The following is a 24,385-nucleotide window of genomic DNA, read 5'->3' as shown; positions in this document are numbered from 1 at the left end:
TTTTTCTTGATTGTGGACACAATTTCTTGCTTTTTAGCATGTCTGGGAAGTTTTAGATTGCACACTTGAATGTTCTGTATTGTACCCTGTTAAAGGTATTTTTAGGAGGGCAATAATCCTATACAGTGGGGCCTTGACTTACGAGTGTCCCGACTAACGAGTTTTTTTGAGATACGAGCAGTCTCTTGGCTGATTTTTTTTGCTTTGAGTTGCAAACTAAAATTTGGGTTACCTACGAGCCAGCTTCAGATACCCCACCGCTAGTTGGCGCAGTGAACGTCACAGTGATTTGACATATGAGTAATTTGAGTGACAAGCTCCATAACGGAATGAATTAAACTCGTAAGTCAAGGCTCCACTGTATAATAAAAGCCTAATATGCTAAATATCCGGTCGTCCGGTTGTCCATTCAACCTTTCAAAGGGTAATATGCTAATGATATGCTAAGGCCACTCAACCACTCACTATGACATGCACTGACCACCAGGGACAGACTCTCTGACCGGTAGGTTAGCTTGCTGCTGGGGTCCGGCCAATCGTTGGGGTCCATTGGCCTGGCCTGTGCCCTCTTGCAATCCAGAACCCCTTGGGGGATGTCAGAGAGCAGGTTTCAGCCAGATCCCAATGGGCCAGCCTGAGAGACCCCACTGGTGCATGAATTTGTGCACTGGGCCTCTAGTAAATAAATAACTGTATAGAAAAATAGCAGTCTCTACCCTCATGTTTTATTTTCAGAGTTGACATTTAGGAACCTGTAGATTTCAGATGCAGAACAGTGTAGGAGGAAGAACTAGAAGGTCAAAATTGAAAAAAGGAAAAAAAAAATTAGCCCAATATTTCTTGTCATTGAATGAAAAGGAGAAATTTAAAAAAATGTTAGGGTCTGTATCTGAGTGACTTTGAGGCTGAAAAAAGTGGCCTCTTAGCCCTAAAGGCTACCACCATGGGCTGCAGGCTCTTTCACCTCTGAGGTATTTACTCCAACAACAGTAGTCACTGTGGGATGCCCTTGAAGCAACATAAGGATTTCTTTTTGCCTTAGGCCTCAGAGAGCTTAAGGAGGCTGGTTATGAGGAGAGACTTTCACTTGTGAAAAGAATGGCCCCTGAAGGTATCAAACTGAAAATACTAGTTACAATAACTATGAATATGAAAAATAAACATGATAATATGATATAATGCTAACTAACAATTATGTATGATTTTTAAATTTGACATTTTCATAGTAAAAGCATTTTATTTTTATTAAATCTTTATTGTTGAAAGTATTACATATGTTCCCCTATTATCCCCTTACACTTTCGTATACAAGATTTCCAATGGCTACTGTGGAGTGTGGGGGCTCAGCACTAAGAAAGTGCATTCTTTCTATGTAGAGATGGGCCAGGGGATAGGCGCTTGGGGAGACCATGGCTCACCTCTCCAAAGTCCTTAACAGACTATGTCCTGCCCAACGGTCAGAGGCCAGCCTGCTTCTCACCTTCCTCGATGCCTAATTTCCAAAGGACCAGGATGCCCAGGCAGATGCAGAAGAAGACGGAAATGATCAATATGATGATCTTTGTATTTGACTGGATGGCTGAGGACTATAACAGTGGTACGAAAACAAAGAAAAAAACCCAAAGCCCCGTCAAATAAAAAAGACACCTCCCTCAGCACCTACTTTCCCCAGGGAGCACATGTCACCCCCATATTTACTGACTCATTATGTGACAGTCACTATCAGGTTCAGGGGTGTAAAGGTGAACAGGGGTTGTGCTGTGTCCTCATGGAGCTCATATTGTACTGAGAGGGACAGCAGATGTCTGGTTATCATTCAGTTAGACATGTTTACTGGGTAGACTTTTTTAAGGATGACAAGAGCCAAGGCAAGAAAGCTTTAGGGTTTCCCTATTGGGGATGGCGGGAGTGATCTTAGTGGTGAACTGAGCAGAGGTGGGGTTGCAAGCATGGAGTCAGGATGGTTTGCCAAGGGTGACTATGTTTACAGTGAGACCCACACCTGAAGAGAACCCTTTCACCTCCTGTTCCCCAAGGTAATTCAAGTTAGCACCGATTGATGAGTACCAGCATGTCCAGACTACTGTACTCTGTTTTACACATTTGACAAAGGGACACATTGCATTTCCAGTGACTACATGAAGTATGGCGCACAAAATATACAAGCCCCTCTCAGCAGCTGTGATATTCTGACTGTGGACTAGGGTGTTAGGACACAGGGGAGGGGAGAGGAGATGACTAATTTAGTCTGGGGACATACAATAAGTTGGTGCACTTGGAGTTAAGGGGATTGTCCTCCCCATGTTGGTAGGCCTTATCAAATCAGTTGAAGGCCTGAAAAGGAGAGTAAGACTGATTTCCTTCCACCCTCCATCCACTCCCCTCCATCCCCAAAAAAGAATTGTTCAGCAGACTGTCTTCAGAATTCCTGTGCACCACTGGCTCTCCTGGGATCTAGTATGCAGGCCTACACTTGACAGTCACCATAATCAGGTGAGCCAACACTTTATAATAAAGTCTATCTATCTATCTATCTATCTATCTATCTATCTATCCTTTCTCTCCTCTCTCCCTCTCTCTCTCTCTCTCTCTCTCTCTCTCTCTCTCTCTCTCTCCATCCATTCACATCCTTGTGGTCTGTGAACAGAAAGCCTAGTCATGATGGTGAGGAAGAGCAAATAGGGTAGTGTCTTGATCTTGGGGTATTGGAGATTTCAGGATGTGAAATGGGTCAGAAAAGGAGGATTACACACACACACACACACTCACACAACTTGGAGGGTCGAAAGCCCTTTAGTGACTTGGTTACCTGGAAGCTCCCCTGCATCACAGTGGACTCAGGATCTATAAGAAAATCTGCACACCTCCCATTCCAGGCCTGAGCTGCTTTCTGTCTAGAAGGCCGGGGCTGGCCATGCTGATGAGGTGGAGGAAGGAGCAGCTGACAAGGCTGGAGCACAGAAGGGTGAGAAGGGAACAGGACCTGTGTTGTGTTTGTTGAGTTAGCTATTTCCTTACATCAAATTCTGAAAACCATGGTTTTCTTAAATCCCCATTTTTAATAACTATAAAACCTTCTCAAGCACAGACTGGAACAGAAGTTGTGGTCCTGTGCAGAGAACTTCTCTTCCTGAGCCATAGGACAGGAACCTGTCACACTGAGGTCCCATGTTTCGTGATGTCCTGATGCCGATACGTTAGTGTGTATCTCCTACAAACCAGGACGCTCTCCAATATCACCTCAACACAACCACCAAGATAGAGTGCGCATCAACACATCACTGCAATCCAGTCCTTGACCCCATTCAAATTTCAAGTTGTTCTGATAATGTCCTTCAGACTCAAAGGAACTGATGGCTTTAGGAATTTTTTGTTTCCTTGATACTCAGAAGATGTGGGTTATGGTTTTTTACTTGCCCTTTTTGTTGGCCTGTAAAATGTTTAAATGCCTGTGCATACATTTAGACTTATGTGGCTAATATTATTGTACATCAACCAGTAGTCTTCAAATATATATCTGAAAAGTTTATTTCATTAGGCATTTTGGTTTTCTTATTTTTTGAGAGTTCAGGTTATTTTGTTTTCAGTAGGGAGAAACAGAAATCTTTAAACAACATTGAAAAATATAGTCTACTTCAGTAGGGTATCTTATTGTTCATTCTTTGCTCTGACACATAACACCAGAAGAAACAACCATATACCTTTTGGTCCACAATTTGCCAGCCTGGAAGTAACACTGGCACTTCTGAGTAGCAGGAGAAACTCGCATCCACTATCAGGATGTGGTAACATACACGTATGTGAAAGGGAGTGACTTGATTATTCTCCTACTAACAGTGTAAGAGAATGGCTGGCATTCCATTTCCTGCCTACGACTTCTTACAGAGATACTGACATTTTGTCTGTCATGGGTGTGAAGGATAGAAGAATTAGACTGATCCTTATTTGTAGGAGTTCATTACATATTCTGAATACTGATCCTTTGTCTGTGGGGAAATACAACTTTGAGAAGCAGGGATGTTTCTGCTGTGAAGACTCACTTCTCACTGAAGGAGGTCTTCATAGCAGAAACATCCCTGCTTCTCAAAGTTGTATTTTGCCACAAAGGATCAGTATTCAGAATATGTAATGACCTCCTACAAATAATAAGCATCAGTCTAATTCTTCTAAAGCATTTGGGCAAATGCTTTGAGCCATTCAGATGGTGAATAAGCCTGTAAAAAGATTGAAAGTGCCCAGGCCAGTGTGGCTCAGATAGTTGAGCATTGTCTTATGGATGGAGAAGTCAGGGCCCATGCCTGGGTTGGGAGTTCACTCCAGGTGGAGGGAACCTATGGTGTTGAACAGTGTATTCAGTGCATAGGGGAGGCAACCAATCTCTCACACCAATGTTTCTCTCTTTCGCTCTCTCTTCCTAAGAATAGCATGTCCTCAAGTGAGAATTAAAAAAAAAAAAAAAAAAAAAAGAGCCCACTTACATTCGTTTCCACAAGAAGTTCTAGCAGAATCACTGGGAATACTTACCCCTAACATGGAGGAACAGTGAAATGCTGTGGGTTCTCTACTGGGTTACAAAGCAAATCTCCATATCTCAATTAGACGTGGAACTGCCTTATAACCCAATGATTCCACTTCTGGGAATATATTATCCAAGCAAAACTGAAACACTGGTTGGAAAGAATATATGCACCCTTATGCTTACTGCAGTGCTACTTACAATAGCCAAGATTTGGAAGCAGCCCAAGTGCCCACCGGTATGTGAGTGGATAAAAACATGTGGTACATTTACAGAATAGAACACTACTTGGCCATAAAAAAGAAGGAAATCTTGTCCTGGCCCATGTGTCTCAGTGCTAGAGCACTGGCCCGAGCGTGGAAGGGTCACAGGTTCAATTCTTCAGTTGTAGTTTTGTTCCCTGGCTCTGGTAGGGGCCCATGTATGAGGCAACCAATTGATGTGTTTTTCTCATCAATGTTTCTCTCTCTCTCCTCCCCCTCCCTTTAATGTTCTATAAAATTAAATGGGAAAATATCCCCTGGTGAGGATTAGCAAAAAGCAGGAGGAAGAGAAGGAAACCTTACCTTTTAAGACAGCATGGATGGACCTGGAGAGCATTAGACAGAAAAAAAAACCACCTTGTTATTCTCAGGATTTGAGATCTTGCTGTTGGTATTTGTCATGTTTGGCTCAGATAAACTAAAAAATTATCTAAAAAAAGAATAATACAAAACTCCATCGGTGTAATTAACTTTTTAAGAATATAAAGATATTTATTTAAATTTCATCATACTGATATAAGCTAGCAATGGAAACAGTTGTAAATAAAGCTGTTCACTGAATTCATGGCTGGTGGCTAGATCGGAAATGTTGAGACAGAGGAGAAAGAGCCCAGGTTGATGAGGTCAGTCAGATGGACAGTCTGAAGGCGCTGAGGATGTCAGTAGAGCTGTTCCAGAAGCAAGAACTCGCGTGTGTACTCCTGCTCCGTTCTTCTGCATGCTTATACAGGTCACAATGTATGTGAATGGTTTTCCCAGCCTGGTGAGTTGGCTTAAGTCTGTTCTACTACATTTGCGGTCCACTGATTGACTGTGCTGTGCTGATAGGTGTTGCCACCAGTGGCACTTTCTTAGCCTCTTTCACAAAGTTGCTCTTTCGTCAACAAAAGTAGTCTCTTTCGCAGACTGGTCTTCCACCTTCCCCAGCATGTCACCTTTGCTGCCCTCGTGACTGCTTTTGAGGACACAGAAAAAAACCCTAAGGTCTGGCACTTTTTGGCAATATTATCTGCTTGAAAATAATACATGCAGAGATGTATCTGATCCTCCACAAGAAGATGGAAAATGTTCTCTTTGTTGAGATCTCTTATTGAAGCTATTAATGTTTAAATGTAGGAATTACATCTCTTAGGACCACAGAAAGTGGCATGGTATGTTTAAAAGGCACCGGAGAGCCGTAACCGGTTTGGCTCTGGATAGAGCGTCGGCCTGTGGACTGAAAGGTCCCAGGTTCGATTCTGGTCAACGGCATGTACCTTGGTTGCAGGCACATCCCCAGTGGGGGGTGTGCAGGAGGCAGCAGGTCGATGTTTCTCTCTCATCGATGTATCTGACTCTATCCCTCTCCCTTCCTTTCTGTAAAAAAGCAATAAAATATATTTTTTTAAAAAAAGGCACCGGAGAGGATAATCAGCAATGAAATAATGGACATGAGATGCTGCATCTACTGTCTCATCCTGATCTGACCCTGGTCTCTGGGCGGAAGCTTTGAACTCCTGGTGTCCAAAAACTGAGCAGCAGGTCATGCACAGGCAGCCAAGCAAAAGGCAGAGTCCCTGAGATGGTCCATATCACTAGGGCGTTCTTGGTCCCATCGCATAGGCAGCCTGCAGAAAAGGATGAGTGTTGGTCACAGTGGCTCAGGAAACCCTGGGTCCGATCTGGGGGTACAGAACCCCACTCTCCCCATCTCCAGCCCCGTCCTCACTAGAGTCACATCTTTCCCTGAACCTGCCACCCCTGCCCTGGGCCAGCAGCCTGTACCAAGCTCTGCCCACCCTTTGCACATCAGAGTCACCCCAGCCCTGACAGATGTTTTGAGCTCAGGACTAAAGTGAGTGATGACTCAATCTGCTCCCTTCACTCAGGTCTGATGCTCCGGGGGGTGTGTGTGTGGGGGGGGCGGGGCGGCGTGTCTAAGAACTTGGTGAGAGCTCTGATGGACAGGAAGGCCCACCCTGACACCTGACAGCTTGGGGAGGGTTGCAGACAAACACCTCTTTTTCCTTTCTCTCCCAGCCTCTTACCCAGCAGCACACAGAGCTCTCAGTATGACGGGCCCAGCCCTGCCCTATTCATAGGGGCCCCTCAGTGGCTCCGGATCTGGCATGTGGAGGAGGCTGGCTGTCAGGTGATTACACCAGGGCTCAGCCAGGAATCCCAGGCCTCCTTCTAACCTTAAGGTTTGCCTCCCCCCTTACTGGGACTTTCAGAGCCACTTTCTGTGAACTCTGGCTTTCGAGTTGGGTCTGCAAGGCCTTCCACCTCTTCCTGGGCTTAGACCCAGGCCACTCTCCTCTTAGGCCCCTGGGTATTCCTTTCCCCTGGACACATCACATGGTGCCAGCATGCTGCTCTCACCTGAACGTGAGCACTGCCCCTGCCGTGTGCTGCTTTACCCACACCACCCATCCTGGGCCCAAACACACTCTCCCAAACTGAGAACCTGAATCAGGACTGAAATCCCTAAACCCCTTCAGCATCTACAGGCCCTAAGCCTTGGTAGGAGCCCCTCCCTTTCCCACTGGCATCAACAGTGAGGAGACAGCAGCACTCAGGGCTGAGCTTGTGCAACTTATTGCTGTGAAGTGATAACATGTGTTAGTTTCCTGGTCTAATTTCCAGGAGGAGAAGTTTAAGGGGGGCGGGATCAGGGGTCAGGCTGGGAATTCATCTTTCCCTGTCCTCACCCCAGGCCATCTGTCCCTCATTTCCCACATAATGAAGCCCTCAGTACCTGTTACTTAAAGGCCCAGCCTAAGATGCCAACTATGACTGTGCAGGTGAGGATCACAGGGAGGACCGAAGGGATGGGCGTGTTGGTTGTGGCCTTGGACGGGACTGTGGCTGTGGCAGTGGTTGGTGCAGCTGTAATGGAAACAGGAGAGTGACAGCCGTGCAGAACCCGATTCCATGGAGATGCCCCTCAGCCCCTGCTGTCCCAGGTCACCCTATTGTGCAGTTTCTACCCTCCACGTGTGGCAGCCACAGTGACAGAGCCTGGGGTTGGAGCAAAGAGAAGAGATGGGCCCCGGCCCCTTGGGGCTCACAGCTAACGGGGGAAGCAAGGGTTACAACAATCACTCTTGCTGGGTCAGAAGAGGAGGTGACACCTGAGGGTGGTGGCAGAGAATCCTCGCAGGGCTGGTGTGAGGTGGTGTTAAAGGATTTCCAGAAATAGAGCAGGTGAGATGAAGACACATGATGCTGAGAAGAGGGAACAGGACAAGGAAAAGGTCTGGAAACAGAACAGCCCGCAGGTTTGCAGTCAGCAAGAATCCCCGGTGAGTGAGTGGTCCAAGGTCATGTGCAGGCAGAGACGTGAGGAAGCGAGAAACCCAAGGAGGGATCCCAGAACATACCTATGGCCCTTATTCTCCAAAAACCCTCACCGTGGTGGATGGGTCATTTTCTCAAACCACACACAACACACAGACACACACACAGTGTGAATCTCATTTCATGGGACCTACAACTTCATTTCCTCTGTAGATTTACCTTGTGTGCTCAGGGGACACGAAACTTGTTGAAGCCATTTCCTACAGTCTCCAGTTGATGTCCTAACAAGGAGATCGGTCATAGCTCTGTCACTCGCCAATGTTTGCTTTAACAGAATGCCTTCACCGTGCAGCACTGTCCAGTGTCCATTCTTTGTGTCCAAGTGGAGAGATATCTGTCCATCCAATCCAAACTCGCAGGATGCGCTGGTGCGTCCATTGAATTCCTGCTCACACATCATGCTGCCCTGCAGGGAGAGAGGACCTGTCCCCAGCCCCATGGGAAAGAGATCAGCTTTGCGTTTTGACAGAGCCTTTGTCCCCACCTGGTGTCCAGCCCTGTAGCTGGTCAAGTGGAACAAGTTAACTAGAAGAGGACGTTCTGCCAAGAAAAGGCGGGGGCCTGCAAGCGGGCCACATCAGAAAATAAGTCTTGCAAGCAAGACTTACTGTTCAGAGGCAGAACTTTCCTTGAGGTGATAAATAGTCCATGAGGGCAGGGAAAGTTCAAGGGAGGGTGCACTGCTGCAGGTGGAAAGGGTCTTTGTATAACATAGAAAATTAATACTGTAATGTATAACTTAGCTCAGATGATCTCATAAGCATGCTTGTTAATCATTGTCACTTGCTGTACTCCATTGTTATTTACTGTACTCCCCAAATAAAAGTGATGAGAGCTTTGGGGGCTTTGCCACTTGCCTGAATAGCAATAGCCCTCTGCTTCTCTAAACTCAATCCTGCACGCCGAGCTCATCTCAGCGTCACCGTTCACAAACAGAACATCAACAAATGGCGTCTTGAACAGGGACCCTAAGGTGAGTAATCGGGATCGGGCAGGACCGAAAAGGATTTGCCAGTGCAGAGTATGCAGAACTTTTGGCAATAGAAGACAGAGTCATGGGGAACTCCCCATTCCTACAGCGTCAATACATCGCCGTCTTGGGATCATTATTACAGAGCTCAGGGTTAAAAGTGAAGGATGAGGCTTTTAAAAAATTGTTTAAGTCAGTCCAGCAGCACTGTTATTGGTTTCACCCAGAAGGCAAATAGCAGTTAAATCTTAAGTTGTGCGCTGAAACCGGTTTGGCTCAGTGGATAGAGCGTCGACCTGCGGACTGAAGGGTCCCGGGTTCGATTCCGGTCAAGGGCATGTACGTTGGTTGCGGGCACACCCCCAGTAGGAGGTGTGCAGGAGACAGCTGGTCGATGATTCTCTCTCATCAATGTTTCTAACTCTCTATCCCTCTCCCTTCCTCTCTGTAAAAAAATCAATAAAATATATATAAAAAAAAATCTTAAGTTGTGGAAACAAGTCGGAAAGGCATTAAGGCAGGTTCATCAACAGGCAAATGCTATAGAGGCTGATGTATGTGCTATTTTTAATTTAGTAACGTTAGCTTTACAGCCTTTTCAGTCTGATTCTGAAGATTATGAAAAAATTCCTTTGAGGTTGCATAGTGCTGCTCCAGGAGCTGGGTGTCCTGAGCCTCTCCCTCCTGAGAGATTACTACCCTCTGTGCCGCTCCCGGGTGCGGTCGCAAAACCGGGGGAGTCAAGAAAGGAACAGAAAACTAGCTGTCAAAATAAATTAGAAGGTTATGAAAGAATAGCCTCAGCCAGCGATTCAGAGCTGGATATTTCATCTTCCGCTGAGACTGATGATGATTTTTATACTTGCCCTAAGTTAAGGAAAAGAAGGGTAGCGAGAAGGGACACGGAGATGAAGGAGCTTTTATGGAGTCTAAAAGAGTTATTACTTACAGTAGTAGAGGGAAAGAAAGAGAATAAAAGTCCTTAGGAGTTGGTTGCGCTGCCACCAAAAATCGAAAGTAAAACGGCACTAGCTATTAATCCGGCGTTCATGGCTGACCTCCACCACTTTCTTTGCCAACAGCACCTCCCTATGAGGGCCCGAGTGTAGGGCATACTGTTATTATTCCTTTACAACAGGAGGTTCACAAGGTTCTTTTGGAAGGAGGGGATGAGACCCTTTCTGGAGGCTTTCATTGGGAGAATCCTGGAGGACCTTCTGTATTCCCCATCCTGAGGACACCAAGACCTGATAATGCTCAATACCCTCAAGGGTATGTAGAGTTAACTCATCAACATGTAGAGTTAAGAGTAATAAAACTGTTAAAAGAATCAGTTGCTAATTAAGGGGCTGATGCTCCATATACAGTAGGAATAATATAAGCTCTGGCTTCAGATTATAAATTAACTCCATATGATTGGAATTCTATAGCTAAGGCAGTATTAGCCCCAGGGCAATATCTGCAATTTAAATCCTGGTGGTGGGAAGAAGCCAGGAGAGTGGCGACGATTAATGCCCAACAAAATCCACCTGGATCTAATTTTGACCAGTTAACAGGAACTGGGACACATAGTAGCTTACAGCAACAGGTGCTGTTAGAGGATGCTATTATTGCACAGATTAAAGCTTGTTGTTTAAAGGCTTGGTCAAAAATGGAGGCCAGCACCCTGGCCCAATCATTTTCTAAAGTTATACAAATAATACTAATATAATAATAATAATCTTATTAAAATCTTATATAAATAATTAATAATAATGCTAATCTTCTTGCTGATGCATTAAAAACTGCAATCCCCATCCTGTTAAATGCTATGGATGTGGCAAAGTGGGACATGAAAAAGGATTGTTGGAAGGCAAGGGTCCCACAAGGGAAAGCTAAACATGCTCCCGGAGTTATTGATACAGATTATGAAGGAGAAATATTAGTTATGATGTCTGCTCCTAGTATTATAAATATAAAGGCTGAAGAAAAAAATGGCACAGTTATTATTACTTCCCTATAAACAAATAGGGGATACAGCACCAGTTAAGCGAACTGGGGGATTTGGTAGCACGGGAAAAAAGGTTTTTTGGCATACAGTCTTAGGAGACCAAAGACCTCAACTTACAGTAATATTCCCGGAAGGAATAAAAATTATCGGCCTGGTGGATTCTGGGGCTGATGTGACTATAATTTCTACTTTGCACTGGCCTCAATCTTGGCCGGTACACAAGGTGAATGCAACCTTTACAGGTTTAGGGACTCTCACTGAAATTTTACAAAGCTCTAATGTACTTGAAAATGTCAGGGGCCTGAAGGACAAAAGGGCAAAATACAGCCATATATTGCCTCCATTGCACTATCTTTGTGAGGAAGAGATCTTTTACAACAATGAGGGGCTACAATTACTATACCTTCTTTACAGAAAGACCATAGACAAATGATTTTTCAAGCTGGTGCTAGCACCAGTATTCAGGACAAAATTTATAAAGGGGGCCACTCCAAAGCACTTCGCCCTACCATTAAAATGGAAAACAACTAAATCAGTATGGGTAGAGCAGTGGCCCCTAACAAGAGAAAAGTTAGAAGCACTTCAAATCATTATTAAAGAACAGGTACAACTAGGGCATATAGAAGCCAGCTCTAGTCCATGGAATTCCCCTGTCTTTGTTATAAAGAAAAAATCAGGTAAATGGAGAATGCTAACTGATTTAAGACGGATTAATGAGATTATTGAGCCTATGGGACCTTTACAACCTGGAATTCCAAATCCAGCATGGATTCCTAAAAATTGGCATCTGATAATTATTGATTTGAAATACTGTTTTCATACAATCCCTTTACAATCTCAGGATTGTGACAAATTTGCTTCATTAAATAACAGCCAACCTAATCAGAGATATCAATGGCGAGTTCTCCCCCAGGGTATGTTAAATATTCCTACTATGTGTCAAGCTTATGTTCAGCAACCTTTACAAATACTAAGGCAGATGTTTGTTACAGGCATTTGTTATCATTACATGGATGATATCTTATTAGCACATAAAGAAAAACCTGAGGTAGATAATATGTTGCATGAGGCTAGAAAATTGTTTAAGGAGGATGGACTCCAAATAGCAGAGGAAAAAATTCAGCAAACAGAGCCCTAGTTATATCTAGGACAGAAAATTTCAGCAAGCATTATTCAACCTCAAAAAGTTCAGATTAGACAGGATAGTCTTAACACCTTAAATGATTTTCAGAAACTGTTAGGGGATATAAATTGGCTTCAACCATCTATTGGCATCCCTACCTATCACTTAACTAATCTATTCTGAACATTAGAAGGATCTTCAGATCTCAATAGTCCTAGGCAATTGACTCCTGAGGCAGAAGCCGAATTACAATGAACTGAACAACAAATTCAGGCAGGACAGTTAGATCGTATACAATCATTACAGAATCTTAAAGTTTTAATTATTCATACCACACATTCTCCAACAGGAATTCTTATGCAGGATACTAACATAATTGAATGGGTATTTTTACCTCATAAATCCAGTAAAAAATTATCTACATATTTACAGAAAATTTGCATTTTAATAGAAAAGGCAAGAATCCGTTTGCGACAATTATGTGGACAAGATCCAGATGAGCCGAAACCGGTTTGGCTCAGTGGATAGAGCTTCGGCCTGCGGAATGAAGGGTCCCAGGTTCGATTCCGGTCAAGGGCATGTACCTTGGTTGCGGGCACATCCCCAGTAGGAGATGTGCAGGAGGCAGCTGATCGATGTTTCTCTCTCATCGATGTTTCTAACTCTCTATCTCTCTCCCTTCCTCTCTGTAAAAAATCAATAAAATATATTTAAAAAAAAATCCAGATGAAATAATAATACCCTTTAGTAAACAACAAGATATCCATTGGCAATTTCAGATGATTGGCAGAGAGCCTTTAATAATTTTATGGGAAAAATTCATAATATTTATCCTAAAGACAAAAGAATTCAGTTTTTGAAAAGGACTCAATGAATTTTGCCAAAAATAATTTCTCCCACCCCCCTATCTGGAGCAGAAACTTATTTTACTGATGCAAACAAACAAGGAATGGCTGGAAACAGTAATTTTAAAGAAAATAAAGTAGTACAATCTCCTTACCAATTAGTACAAAAGGCAGAATTGTTTGCAGTTGTCATGTTACTACAAGATAAAGACTCTATGTACAACACATTGAAACGGCTACTATCTTTGATGATGGGTCTAACTTGCATGAACTATTTCTACAGCTTCAAATGCTCTCGCAACTCCAGCATGATCCTATCTATATAATACACATTCACTCACTCTTTACTACCTGGACCTTTATCTGCTGGGAATGCTAACATTGATCAATTGGTTGGTACAGTAACCTCCGCTCAAAGAGAGCATAATATGTATCATTCCAATGCTAGGGCATTGAAAGAAAAGCATCATATCACTTGGAGACAGGCTAAAAACATTTTAAAAACATGCCCTCACTGTCAGCCATTCCACACTGCTCGCTTACCCATGGGAGTTAATCCCCAAGGAGAAACTGTTAATGCCCTTTGGCAAATGGATGTCACTCAGGTGCCAGAATTTGGCAAACTTAAATTTGTTCACCATTCTATTGATACTTATTCTCATTTCTCGTGGGCATCAGTGGGGTTGAGGTTATGCTTATGTTTCCACAGGAACCAAGAAGTTCTGGATTCCTGATAAAAGAATCAAATTGAGGCATGGCGAGCAAGAGGAAGTGTGATGAAGCGGCACTGGAAGACCGGTTTGCGCAGCTAACCATCCAGGGAGGACAAACAATTCGCCTGCCATTGCCTCACACCCGAAACACCCCTCCACCTACATGGGGACAGGTGAAGCGCCTATGCCAGGAAGGGAAGCATCTTGTGACTGCCCATGGAAGGCCCTGTACTCCCCCTACATTATTTGTGGCTATGCTGGCTATCCTTACTACCCAGGTAAAAGGGCAGAACTATACTTATTGGGCCTACATCCCAAATCCTCCACTAATGAGAGGGGTATCTTGGAGAGATGTGATTGTACCTATATATACTAATGACTCTTATTGGATACCTGGACCTTTTGATGATCGTGGGCCTATGAAACCAGATGAAGAAGGAACAAGAATGAACAACTATTCGACAGGAGTTGCCAGAATGCCTGTGTGTCTGGGACTAGTCTGCAGAAGATCCCGTAAAGCCGCAGCAGTAAACAGTCAACACAGTGCTATCTTCTCTGTCATGAAACTGAAGCAAAACTAAAAGGGGGAATTGTAGCTGGTCAAGTGGAATAAAGTTAACTAGAAGAGGACGTTCTGCCAAGAAAAGGAAGGGGCCTGCAAGCAGGCCACACCAGAAAAAAGTCTTCCACGCAAGACTTACTGTTCAGAGGCAGAATCTCCTTGAGGTGATAGTCCATGAGGGCATGGAAAGTTCAAGGCAGGGTGCACTGCTGCAGGTGGAAAGGGTCTTTGTATAACATAGAAAATTAATACTGTAATGTATAACTTAGCTCAGATGACCTCATAAGCATGCTTGTTAATCATTGTCACTTGCTGTACTCCATTGTTATTTGCTGTACTCCCCAAATAAAAGTGATGAGAGCTTTGGGGGCTTTGCCACTTGCCTGAATAGCAATAGCCCTCTGCTTCTCTAAACTCAATCCTGCACGCCGAGCTCATCTCAGCGTCACCGTTCACAAACAGAACATCAACAAGCCCTCTGCCCTACACTGACTCCCGAGTCTCTTGGGTGGGATGGACTTCCCACATTTGCATAAACACAACTGATCCCTCACCCTACACCTCTGTTCTGCCTCCACCCTGGGTTTTGTAAACGTACCGCTGGTTGCAGGAATCTCTGCTTTAATGTCCAGCAGGGTCTTCTTGAGCTCTTCCACCACGTACTGCAGAGCGTCTCTCTGTTCACTCCAGGCCTGTGTGGCATTCACATCCAGAACACTGATGAGTCTGACCTTGTCGCCACCACAGGTATAATGAAGAAATGTGTTCCCATTGACCTGGCCTTGAATTTCACACCACGGTTGTCCATTAGGAGTGACTGTGAATTTGTAGCCCAGAGAGGGAGCACCTGTGAGGGAGAAAGGCAGGGGTGGGAATAAAGGTAACTGAGCGCCCCTCCCCCATTCTGGACAGCAAGCGACCCCCCGATGGCCGGGTGGTCCTTGTCCTGTTCACGTGCAGATGGCAGGGGCTCGGGCTCCCACTTTGCAGAGGCCTTTAGTGAGGCGGGTGGTTGGGGCGTTGCTGTCGCGGCTCGGGGTGGAGGAGGGAGCTTAGTCCTCTCTCCCATCTTCCTACTGGTCCCTTTGCCCAGGACTATTTGTGACAAGTCACAGGCTCATTTCCGTCCCTCTCACCTGGACAGAGGCGGCCAGCTAAGCAGATACCCCGAGACTGAAAGGCGCCAGCAGAGATGATCGCGGAGGGGTCTGTGTCCCACCCGGCGGGAAGGTTCCCCACCCCACCATGGGCTGCCCGCCCCAGATTCCATTTCCCCAACTCACAGCGGGGAGCAGCGGGTTCCCAAAGCAGAAGTACGAGCAGCAAAACGGGGCTGACACCTTCAGACCCAGACCCCTCCATCTCGACCCTCATTCAGAAGGAGTGCTCAGGCACTGGCGGAGCCCCCAGCCTGCTGCTTCCTGGTTTGTGTACTTACGCCCCGCCCCCCGAACTCGCATGTGCTGCCCCGCCACGGATCTCGCGGTGTCGGGCAGGGGCGGAGCGTAGCTGTGTAGCACCGCCCAGGTGCCGCCCCGCCACCCGGATCTCGCGGTGCCTGGGCAGGGGCGGAACTTAAGAGCTGTTTCCTGGGCTGTCTAGCGCTGCGCATGCTCCCTGGGCGACCAGACCCAGGAGGTGCCCCACGCTAGGCCCCGGGCGCCACTCCCGCCTCCGCCCGCGCCTACAGATTTGGCCTGTTTTTTTCCCGTTTTGGGGGTGGAAGTGCAGGGTGAGGGGGTATAGACAAGACGGGAATTTGGTTCAATGAAAACACATCTTTCTGCCATCCCTCGGTTAAGGCCCCCTCCACTCCCGGGGCTGTAATTCTTGTAACATTTCACTCCCCCACTCCCACCCCCACCCGGTGGGCCTTACACCACCCAGGGCTCTCCACCCCATGGCCTATCACCCCATCTTAAAGGGCACACACTCCAGGGATAAACTAAACCCGTCATGGGAGGCAGGGCACGGGGACTGCGGTTGATTACACTGAGTTATTAGGAGGCACATCTAACACTTCATTATGTTACACATTGGAAACGAATACAATGTTATATATCAATTATCCTATCTAATAAAGGTCCAACAACCATATTCGGAACACCACCAACCCCTAGAGGGCTCACTACGGTGACCAGAGGCTCCACGCAGGAGTAACTTGAACAGGAGGAGGATAGAGGAGAAGGGGGAAGGGGGAAGGGGGCGCAGTGGGTTCTGGAGGCGCACGCTAAGGCCCAGGGATCCCAGGAACCCGAAGCCCAGAGCTTGCTTTCCAATAAAAAATAAATAAATCGGAAAAAAAAGCAGCCGAAGCGGCCCCCCTGGGAAGAACAGCTCCAGGAGGGAAAGGCCACCCCAGGCACAGCCCACCCCGGCTCCCAGGGACTTACCGGTGACGGTGCTGGCAGCAAGCGAAGCCCCTCAGACTCCAAAGCGACGGACCGCTGCTCTCCATCGGGTTCCCAGGCAGAAGCAGCTCCCTCAAAACGCTCTTGTTCCTTTCCACGCAGCCGTTCTTAAATGGGTGGAACCACTTTCCTTAAGTCTCCCTCACGTCATTGGCCCCGCCCTCCTTTCGCCCATCCCCCTCCCGTCCGATTGGTCCTTTGTGCGCCTGAAACCGCCACGTCCTACCCTTGGCCCGGCCCGCCCCACGGCAGATTTGGCCTGTTTTGTTTTTTGTTTTTTTAAATATATTTTATTGATTTTCTACAGAGAGGAAGGGAGAGAGATAGAGAGTTAGAAACATCGATGAGAGAGAAACATCGATCAGCTGCCCCCTGCACATCTCCCACTGGGGATGTGCCCGCAACCCAGGTACATGCCCTTGACCTGAATCGAACCCGGAACCCTTCAGTCCGCAGGCCGATGCTCCAAACCGGTTTCGGCGAGGCCTGTTTTTTTTCCGGTTTCGGGGGTGGGCGGGGGAGAGGTTGAGGGGGTGCGAGTGCCAGGTGAGGGGTAGAGACAGGAAGGGAATTTATTCAGTGAAAACACCTCCATGGTGTCACAGCATTGCTGCCATCCCTGGGTTAAGGCCCCCTCACTCCCGGGGCTGTAATTGTAATATTTCACCCCCACTCCCGCCCCCACCCCGTGGGCCTTACACCACCCGGTGGGCCTTACACCACTCAGGGCTCGCCACCCCATGGCCTATCGCCCTATCTTAAAGGGCACACACTCCAGGGATAAACTAAACCCGTCATGGGGAGGGAGGGCATGGGGACTGCGGCTGATAACACTGTATTGTGAACTGAGAGTTATTAGGAGGCACATCTGACACTTCATTATGTTACACATTGGAAACGAATACAGTGTTGTGTCTGAAAGGACAGAACAGGACTGATAGCTGTGTCCTTAACCCCTCTGCAGAATATATCAGTTACTCAGCCTGCCCTTATCTCGGCCAATGGGAAAGTGGGGAAAACTAGCCCAAGGCCAAGAGTATGCTGGCCACCCCTGTCTTTGTATAACCAGACCCTAGCTGCACCCTGCCCTTGTGTCACTAGCCCCTGGCCCTCACTCAACCAACCAGAATTGACCAAATCAGTGGTCAGAGTATGCCCCCCAACCCCACCCCAAGCCCTATAAATTCTTTGTTCTCTTGGAACTTGGGGCTCTCTCTTGCATCCAGTAATAGAGGCAGGAGGGGGACCAAGTCCTGGGCTTGAATAAAAGACCCTTTGCTTTTGCATTGGAAAAGGCTCCCTGGTGGTGGATTATTGGGGACCCCGAACTCTGGGCATAACAGCGTCCATTATCCTATCTAATAAAGGCCCAAACAACCATAACAAGGAACCCCAGACCAGGACCAGTCGCTAGGAGGCGCACTGATCACCAGGGACCAGAGGCTCCACACAGGAGGAGGAGGAGGGGCGCAGGGAGGCCTGGAGGCTATGCTAAGGCCCATGGATCCCGGGAAGCCCAGAGCTTGCTTTCCAATTTAAAAAAAAGCAGCTGACGCAGCAACCCTGGTAGATGCTGCATCTACCGTCTCATCCTGATCTGACCCTGGTCTCTGAAGGTTTGAACTCCTGAGGTTCTAAAAATGAGCAGCAGGTCATGCAGAGGCAGCCAAGCAAAGGCAGAGTCGCTGAGATGGTCCACACACCAGGGCCTTCTTGGTCCCATCGCATAGGCAGCCTGCAGAAAAGGGCGGGTGTTGGTCCCAGTGCCTGAGGAAACCCTGAGTCTGTTCTGGGGCTACAGAACCCCACTCTCCCCATCTCCAGCCCCGTCCTCACTAGAGTCACATCTTTCCCTGAACCTGCCACCCCTGCCCTGGGCCAGCAGCCTGTACCAAGCTCTGCCCACCTTTTGCACATCAGAGTCACCCCAGCCCTGACAGATGTTTTGAGCTCAGGACTAAAGTGAGTAATGACTCAATCTGCTCCCTTCACTCAGGTTTGATGCTCCGGGAGGGTGGGAGGGTCTAAGGACCTGGTGGGAGCTCTGATGGACAGGAAGGACCATCCTGACACCTGACAGCTTGGGGAGGGTTGCAGACAAACACCCCTTTTTTCCTTTCTCTCCCAGCCTCTTACCCAGCAGCACACAGAGCTCTCAGTATGACGGGCCCAGCCCTGCCCTATTCATAGGGGCCCCTCAGTGGCTCCGGATCTGGCATGTGGAGGAGGCTGGCTGTCAGGTGATTACACCAGGGCTCAGCCAGGAATCCCAGGCCTCCTTCTAACCTTAAGGTTTGCTGTTGAGGGATGTTTAATGAACCGAAGACGCAGAGGTAAGACGAGCACACAAGCGATTGATGCCGGGCAGAGGGCTACAGCTCGCTCAGGCATGTAGCAAACTCTGTACCCTCAACCATTGCTTTTATTGGGGTTTCGCACGAGGTTAGTGTGTCAGCAGTTAATCAACAAAATTTTATTTTGTTCTATATTACAATAGCGCATTGAAGACACTTGCTGTGCTTTCCCTTTTCTGCTCTACCCAGGACTTTTTAATCTTCTCTTTTCTCAGGGAGGTAAATGTTCTGGGAACTCAAGATTATGTGCAATCTTGACCCAGCGTGACTCACTTGCAAGTCACGCGGTGAACATTCACTTCTTCTTGGCAGGACTTCAGATCCTTGTTTACAAATGTCCAGCTACAGTTTGCCTCCTTAAGTAGTCCTTACTGTTTGCCTCCCCCCTTACTGGGCCTTTCAGAGCCACTTTCTGTGAACTCCGGCTTTTCGAGTTGGGTCTGCAAGGCCTTCCAACTCTTCCTGGGCTTAGACCCAGGCCACCCTCCTCTTAACCCCCTGGGTATTCCCCTTCCCCTGGACACATCACATGGCCCCAGCATGCTGCTCTCACCTGAACGTGAGCACTGCCCCTGCCGTGTACCTGCTGACCCCACACCACCCATCCTGGGCCCAAACACACTCTCCCAAACAGAGAACCTGAATCAGGACTGAAATCCCTAAACCCCTTCAGCATCTACAGGCCTGAAGCCTCGGTGGGAGCCCCTCCCTTTCCCACTGGCATCAACAGTGAGGAGACAGCAGCACTCAGGGCTGAGCTTGTGCAACTTATTGCTGTGAAGTGATAACATCTGTTAGTCTCCTGGTCTAATTTCCAGGAGGAGAAGTTTAAGGGGGGCGGGATCAGGGGTCAGGCTGGGAATTCATCTTTCCCTGTCCTCACCCCAGGCCATCTGTCCCTCATTTCCCACATAATGAAGCCCTCAGTACCTGTTACTTAAAGGCCCAGCCTAAGATGCCAGCTATGATTGCACAGGTGGGGATCACAGGGAGGACCGAAGGGATGGGCGTGTTGGTTGTGGCCTTGGACGGGACTGTGGCTGTGGCAGTGGTTGGTGCAGCTGTAATGGAAACAGGAGAGTGACAGCCGTGCAGAACCCAATTCCATGGAGATGCCCCTCAGCCTCTGCTGTCCCAGGTCATCCTATTGTGCAGTTTCTACCCTCAACGTGTGGCAGCCACAGTGACAGAGCCTGGGGTTGGAGCAAAGAGAGGAGATGGGCCCCGGCCCCTTGGGGCTCACACAGCTAACGGGGGAAGCAAGGGTTACAACAATCACTCCTGCTGGGACAGAAGAGGAGGTGACACCTGAGGGAGGTGGCAGAGAATCCTCCCAGGGCTGATGTGAGGTGGTGTTAAAGGATTTCCAGAAGTAGCCCAGGTGAGATGAAGACACATGATGCTGAGAAGAGGGAACAGGACAAGGAAAAGGTGAGTGGTCCAAGGTCATGTGCAGGCAGAGACGTGAGGAAGTGAGAAACCAACGGAGGGATCGCAGAACATACCTATGGCCCTTATTCTCAAAAAATCCCTCACCGTGGTGGATGGGTCACTTTCTCCAACCACACACAACACACAGACACACACACAGTGTGACTGTCTATTTCATGGGACCTACAACTTCATTTCCTCTGTAGAGTTACCTTGTGTGCTCAGGGGACACAAAACTTGTTGAAGCCACTTCCTACAGTCTCCAGTTAGATCCTAACAAGGAAATCGGTCGTAGCTCTGTCACTCGCCAATGTTTGCTTTAACAGTCTGCCTTCACCGTGCAGCACTGTCCAGTGTCCATTCTTTGTGTCAAAGCGGAGAGATATCTGTCCATCCAATCCAAACTCCCAGGATGCGCTGGTGCGTCCATTGGATTCCTGCTCACACATCATGCTGCCCTGCAGGGAGAGAGGACCTGTCCCCAGCCCCATGGGAAAGAGGTCAGCCTTGGGTCTTGACACAGCCTTTGTCCCCACTGGTGTCCAGCCTTCTGCTTGTACTGTGTCCTACACTGACTCCTGAGGCTCTTGGGTGGGATGGACTTCCCACATTTACATAAACACAACTGATCCCTCACCCTACACCTCTGTTCTGCCTCCACCCTGGGTTTGTAAACGTACCTCTGGTTGCAGGAATCTCTGCTCTAATGTCCAGCAGGGTCTTCTTGAGCTCTTCCACCACGTACTGCAGAGCGTCTCTCTGTTCACTCCAGGCCTGTGTGGCATTCATCTCCAGAACAGTGATGAGTCTGACCTTGTCGCCACCACAGGTATAATGAACAAATGTGTTCCCATTGACCTGGCCTTGAATTTCACACCACGGTTGTCCATTAGGAGTGACTGAATTTGTAGCCCAGAGAGGGAGCACCTGTGAGGGAGGAATGCAGGGGTGGGAATAAAGGTAACTGAGCGCCCCTCCCCCATCTGGACAGCAAGCGACCCCCTGATGGCCGGGTGGTCCTTGTCCTGTTCACGTGCAGATGGCAGGGGCTCGGCTCCCACTTTGCAGAGGCCTTTAGTGAGGCGGGTGGGTGGGGCGTGCTGTCGCGGCTTCGTCCTCTCTCCCACCTTCCTCCTGGTCCCTTCGCCCAGGACTATTTGTGACAAGTCACAGGCTCATTTCCGTCCTTCTTACCTGGACAGAGGCAGCCAGGTATGCAGACGCCCGGGGACTGAAAGGCGCCCGCAGAGGTGATCCCCGAGGGGTCTGTGCCCCACCCCCATCGTGGGCTCCCCGCCCATCAGCTTTCCTCCTCCGGATTCAATTTCCCAACTCACAGCGGGGAGCAGCGGGTTCCCAAAGCAGAAGCACGAGCAAGAAGACCGGGCTGACACCTTCAGACCCAGACCCCTGCATCTCGACCCTCAGAAAAAGTGCGTATCCAGAAATGACGTTCCACTGCTACAAGGTGCTGGGACAAGACTTGTGAGTTCCTTAGGGGCGGAATATCCCAGCGCCCATTCCGGGCCAAGCCCCTCAGACTCCAGCAGGGGTGAGCAAACTTTTTGACTCGGGGGCCACAATGGGTTCTTAAACTGGACCGGAGGGCCGGAACAAAAGCATGGATGGAGTGTTTGTGTGAACTAATATAAATTCAAAGTAAACATCATTACATAAAAGGGTACGGTCTTTTTTTTTATTTAGTTTTATTCATTTCAAACGGGCCGGATCCGGCCCGCGGGCTGTAGTTTGCCCACGGCTGCTCCAAAGCGACCGACCGCTGCTCCCCATCGAGCTCCAAGGCAGACGCAGCTCCCTCCAACGGCGACCTTCAGGCCTCCTCACTTCCAACTCAGCTCCCCTCCCCCCCCGCCCCACACCCTCTTACGGAACACTGGCTTGGGGCCACCTTCCCGCTTCCTGCCGGCTGCTTCCTGTGCTAGTGTGCTTGGAGGGGCGTGGCTCGGCCTCTGGCCAATAGCGCCGCAGCACAGCCACAAGGTGGCAGCACACAGCTACCGGGCCTGGCTGGGCACTGACTTGGCTGCTGACTGACACCTTGTGCGTTTACATTTGCGGGGGAGCAGGCAGCCCACTCCTGCCGCTGCCTCACCTTTAGGCTAAGAAAGGACGGCTCCTCCTTCCGGAATCGAAACCTCTTGGGGATGAATGGTCCCAGCGATGGCCCAGCACCCGCTCCGTGTCACTGTCACAGCCCTTCCCAGTCATTACAGCCCGTTCCTCAGCCCGCAGTGCCCTGCCCCACCCTCTGCCAGTGCTCACCTGTCACCCCTGAGGACCACCTGATGTTATCCTATCTGAAATGTGAGCGAGATCTCACATGCCCCCTGTCAATAGCTCCCTTGCCCTACCTGTCTTCCTCTAAAAACTTTGTATTTAAAAATATATATTTGATTGATTTCAGAGAGGGAATAGAGATAGAAACATCAATGATGATGGAGAATCATTGATTGGCTGCCTCCTGCACATTCCAAACTGGGTATGGAAACCTCTCCCTGCTGCTCCCCTCACTACACCCCCTCCCCCGTGGAAGCACTGCTCAGAGGGAAGGAGGGGAGAGACTCGGAACCATGGGATAGGGGGTGCAGAGGGCAGCATTGGGTCTGGCGTCTGTTCCTTCTGCACCCGCCTGGCGACCTTCACCCCCTCTCCAGACCCCACAGGGGCCTCAGGGCCCTTATCGGCCTGGCCCTGATCGCCCACCAGGCCTAGGGACCCCATCGTGCATGAATTTTGGGCACCGGGCCTCTAGTGTCTTAATAAAAATAGAAAAAGAAAGAAAACAAATGCAGGGGGATTGATCCTGACACCAGAAATGTTGCACCAGCAGGACTCAGCTCACACCCATAGCTTCACGGGGTGTCCCTGGTGGGCTCCTTGGGGCAAAGAATCCAGTCTACAGAAAGGAGGGGAGCACTGGCCTCCCTGTGGGTCCCACATCTTCTCACATTCACTCCAGCCTGAACCCACAGGCCAAATAGAACCACTTATACATGGGAGGTCTTGTGAAGTGGACAGCGATTCAGCGGCTGGGCTGGGGGAGGAGCAGTGACTAGGGAGGGGCAGTGGCTTCGGTGAGTCTGGGGAAGTGAGTGCCTGGACTGCGGGGTGTGACCCTCTGGCAAAGCTGCTGGGAAGGCCCAGGGGGAGAGCAGGGGGGTGTCAGAGGGTTTGCCTAGGAAAGCGGTGTGAGCGGAGTTGGGGTATCCAGTCACCTGTGGGTCGTGACCCTCCGTGAACATCCCTGGTCCCCAGGACGACCCTGGGCCAGGGCCCTCTTCCCAGGGAGGGCGGGAGCTGTGGGGTGGGGGTTGGGCTTTGGCAGCATTTCCTGCTCCCTCCCCGACTCCCCGCCCCTTCGCCCAGCATCACTCTGTAGCCCAAGTCCCCTTTTCCTGTCCCTGGCCTCGCCTTGCCTGGTACACGGGAGGGCAGCTGAACAGGGCGTGGCGGCACCCACCCTCGGGAAGGTTCTGAACCCCCGTGGGCGCCTTGGGCCCCGTCCCAGTGCGCCCCCCGCGCCCCATTCCGCCGCCTTCCGCCCCGCAGGTTCCATTCTGGCTTCACCGCCGCGCTCCGCCCAGGGACAGTCCTGTCGTAGAAGCGGGGCCAGGAGGACCGGACCCAACTGGGTGCCCACAGTCCACGCCACGGGGACCTGGAGCCCGAGGGCGACCCAATGTGTCAAGGAGCCGCATCCATAGGGTCCAAGGAGGGACTGAATCCCGAGTGTCGTCCTGCCCCCGCCCCTCCGGGCTGCCCCTCCCCAGGCCGGGCCCTGCTCCTGGGGGCGAAGTGCCCAGCATTCCCATCCCTTCTCCCCGGGACCTCAGACCGTTTCCCTCCA

General features: G+C 49.0%; 1 protein-coding gene and 1 pseudogene across 1 annotated transcript; both read right to left on the bottom strand.

Moving 5' to 3' along the window:
- Positions 1-5,240: 5,240 nt before the first annotated feature.
- LOC139002714 (UL16-binding protein 2-like) lies at positions 5,241-16,779 on the bottom strand. Its single transcript, XM_070403790.1, has 6 exons — positions 16,715-16,779; positions 15,776-15,879; positions 14,920-15,168; positions 8,278-8,541; positions 7,517-7,647; positions 5,241-6,386 (listed from the first exon to the last, which is right to left on the bottom strand). The coding sequence occupies exons 1-5, from the start codon at positions 16,777-16,779 to the stop codon at positions 7,520-7,522; spliced, it is 810 nt and encodes a 269-aa protein (XP_070259891.1). The 3' UTR covers positions 5,241-6,386; positions 7,517-7,519.
- Positions 16,780-19,145: 2,366 nt separating this feature from the next.
- Positions 19,146-21,991, bottom strand: LOC139004251 (UL16-binding protein 1-like; annotated as a pseudogene).
- Positions 21,992-24,385: the final 2,394 nt, after the last annotated feature.

Source organism: Myotis yumanensis, unplaced genomic scaffold, assembly GCF_028538775.1.
Source record: "Myotis yumanensis isolate MYYU_CA2020_CCGP unplaced genomic scaffold, mMyoYum1.0.hap1 SCAF_2, whole genome shotgun sequence".
Classification (NCBI taxonomy): Eukaryota; Metazoa; Chordata; class Mammalia; order Chiroptera; family Vespertilionidae; genus Myotis; species Myotis yumanensis.
This window is presented reverse-complemented; position numbering and strand designations above follow the sequence as displayed.

Excerpts from the sequence above, each read along its gene's own strand:
- LOC139002714 (XM_070403790.1), bottom strand. The coding sequence starts at position 16,779 with ATGGAGAGCAGCGGTCCGTCGCTTTGGAGTCTGAGGGGCTTCGCTTGC. Across the intron at positions 15,880-16,714 it reads TGCTGCCAGCACCGTCACCG|GCACCGCGAGATCCGGGTGG; the intron begins GTAAGTCCCTGG and ends GCCCCTGCCCAG. Across the intron at positions 8,542-14,919 it reads AGAGATTCCTGCAACCAGCG|GTCCTCTCTCCCTGCAGGGC; the intron begins GTACGTTTACAA and ends GGCTGGGGACAG.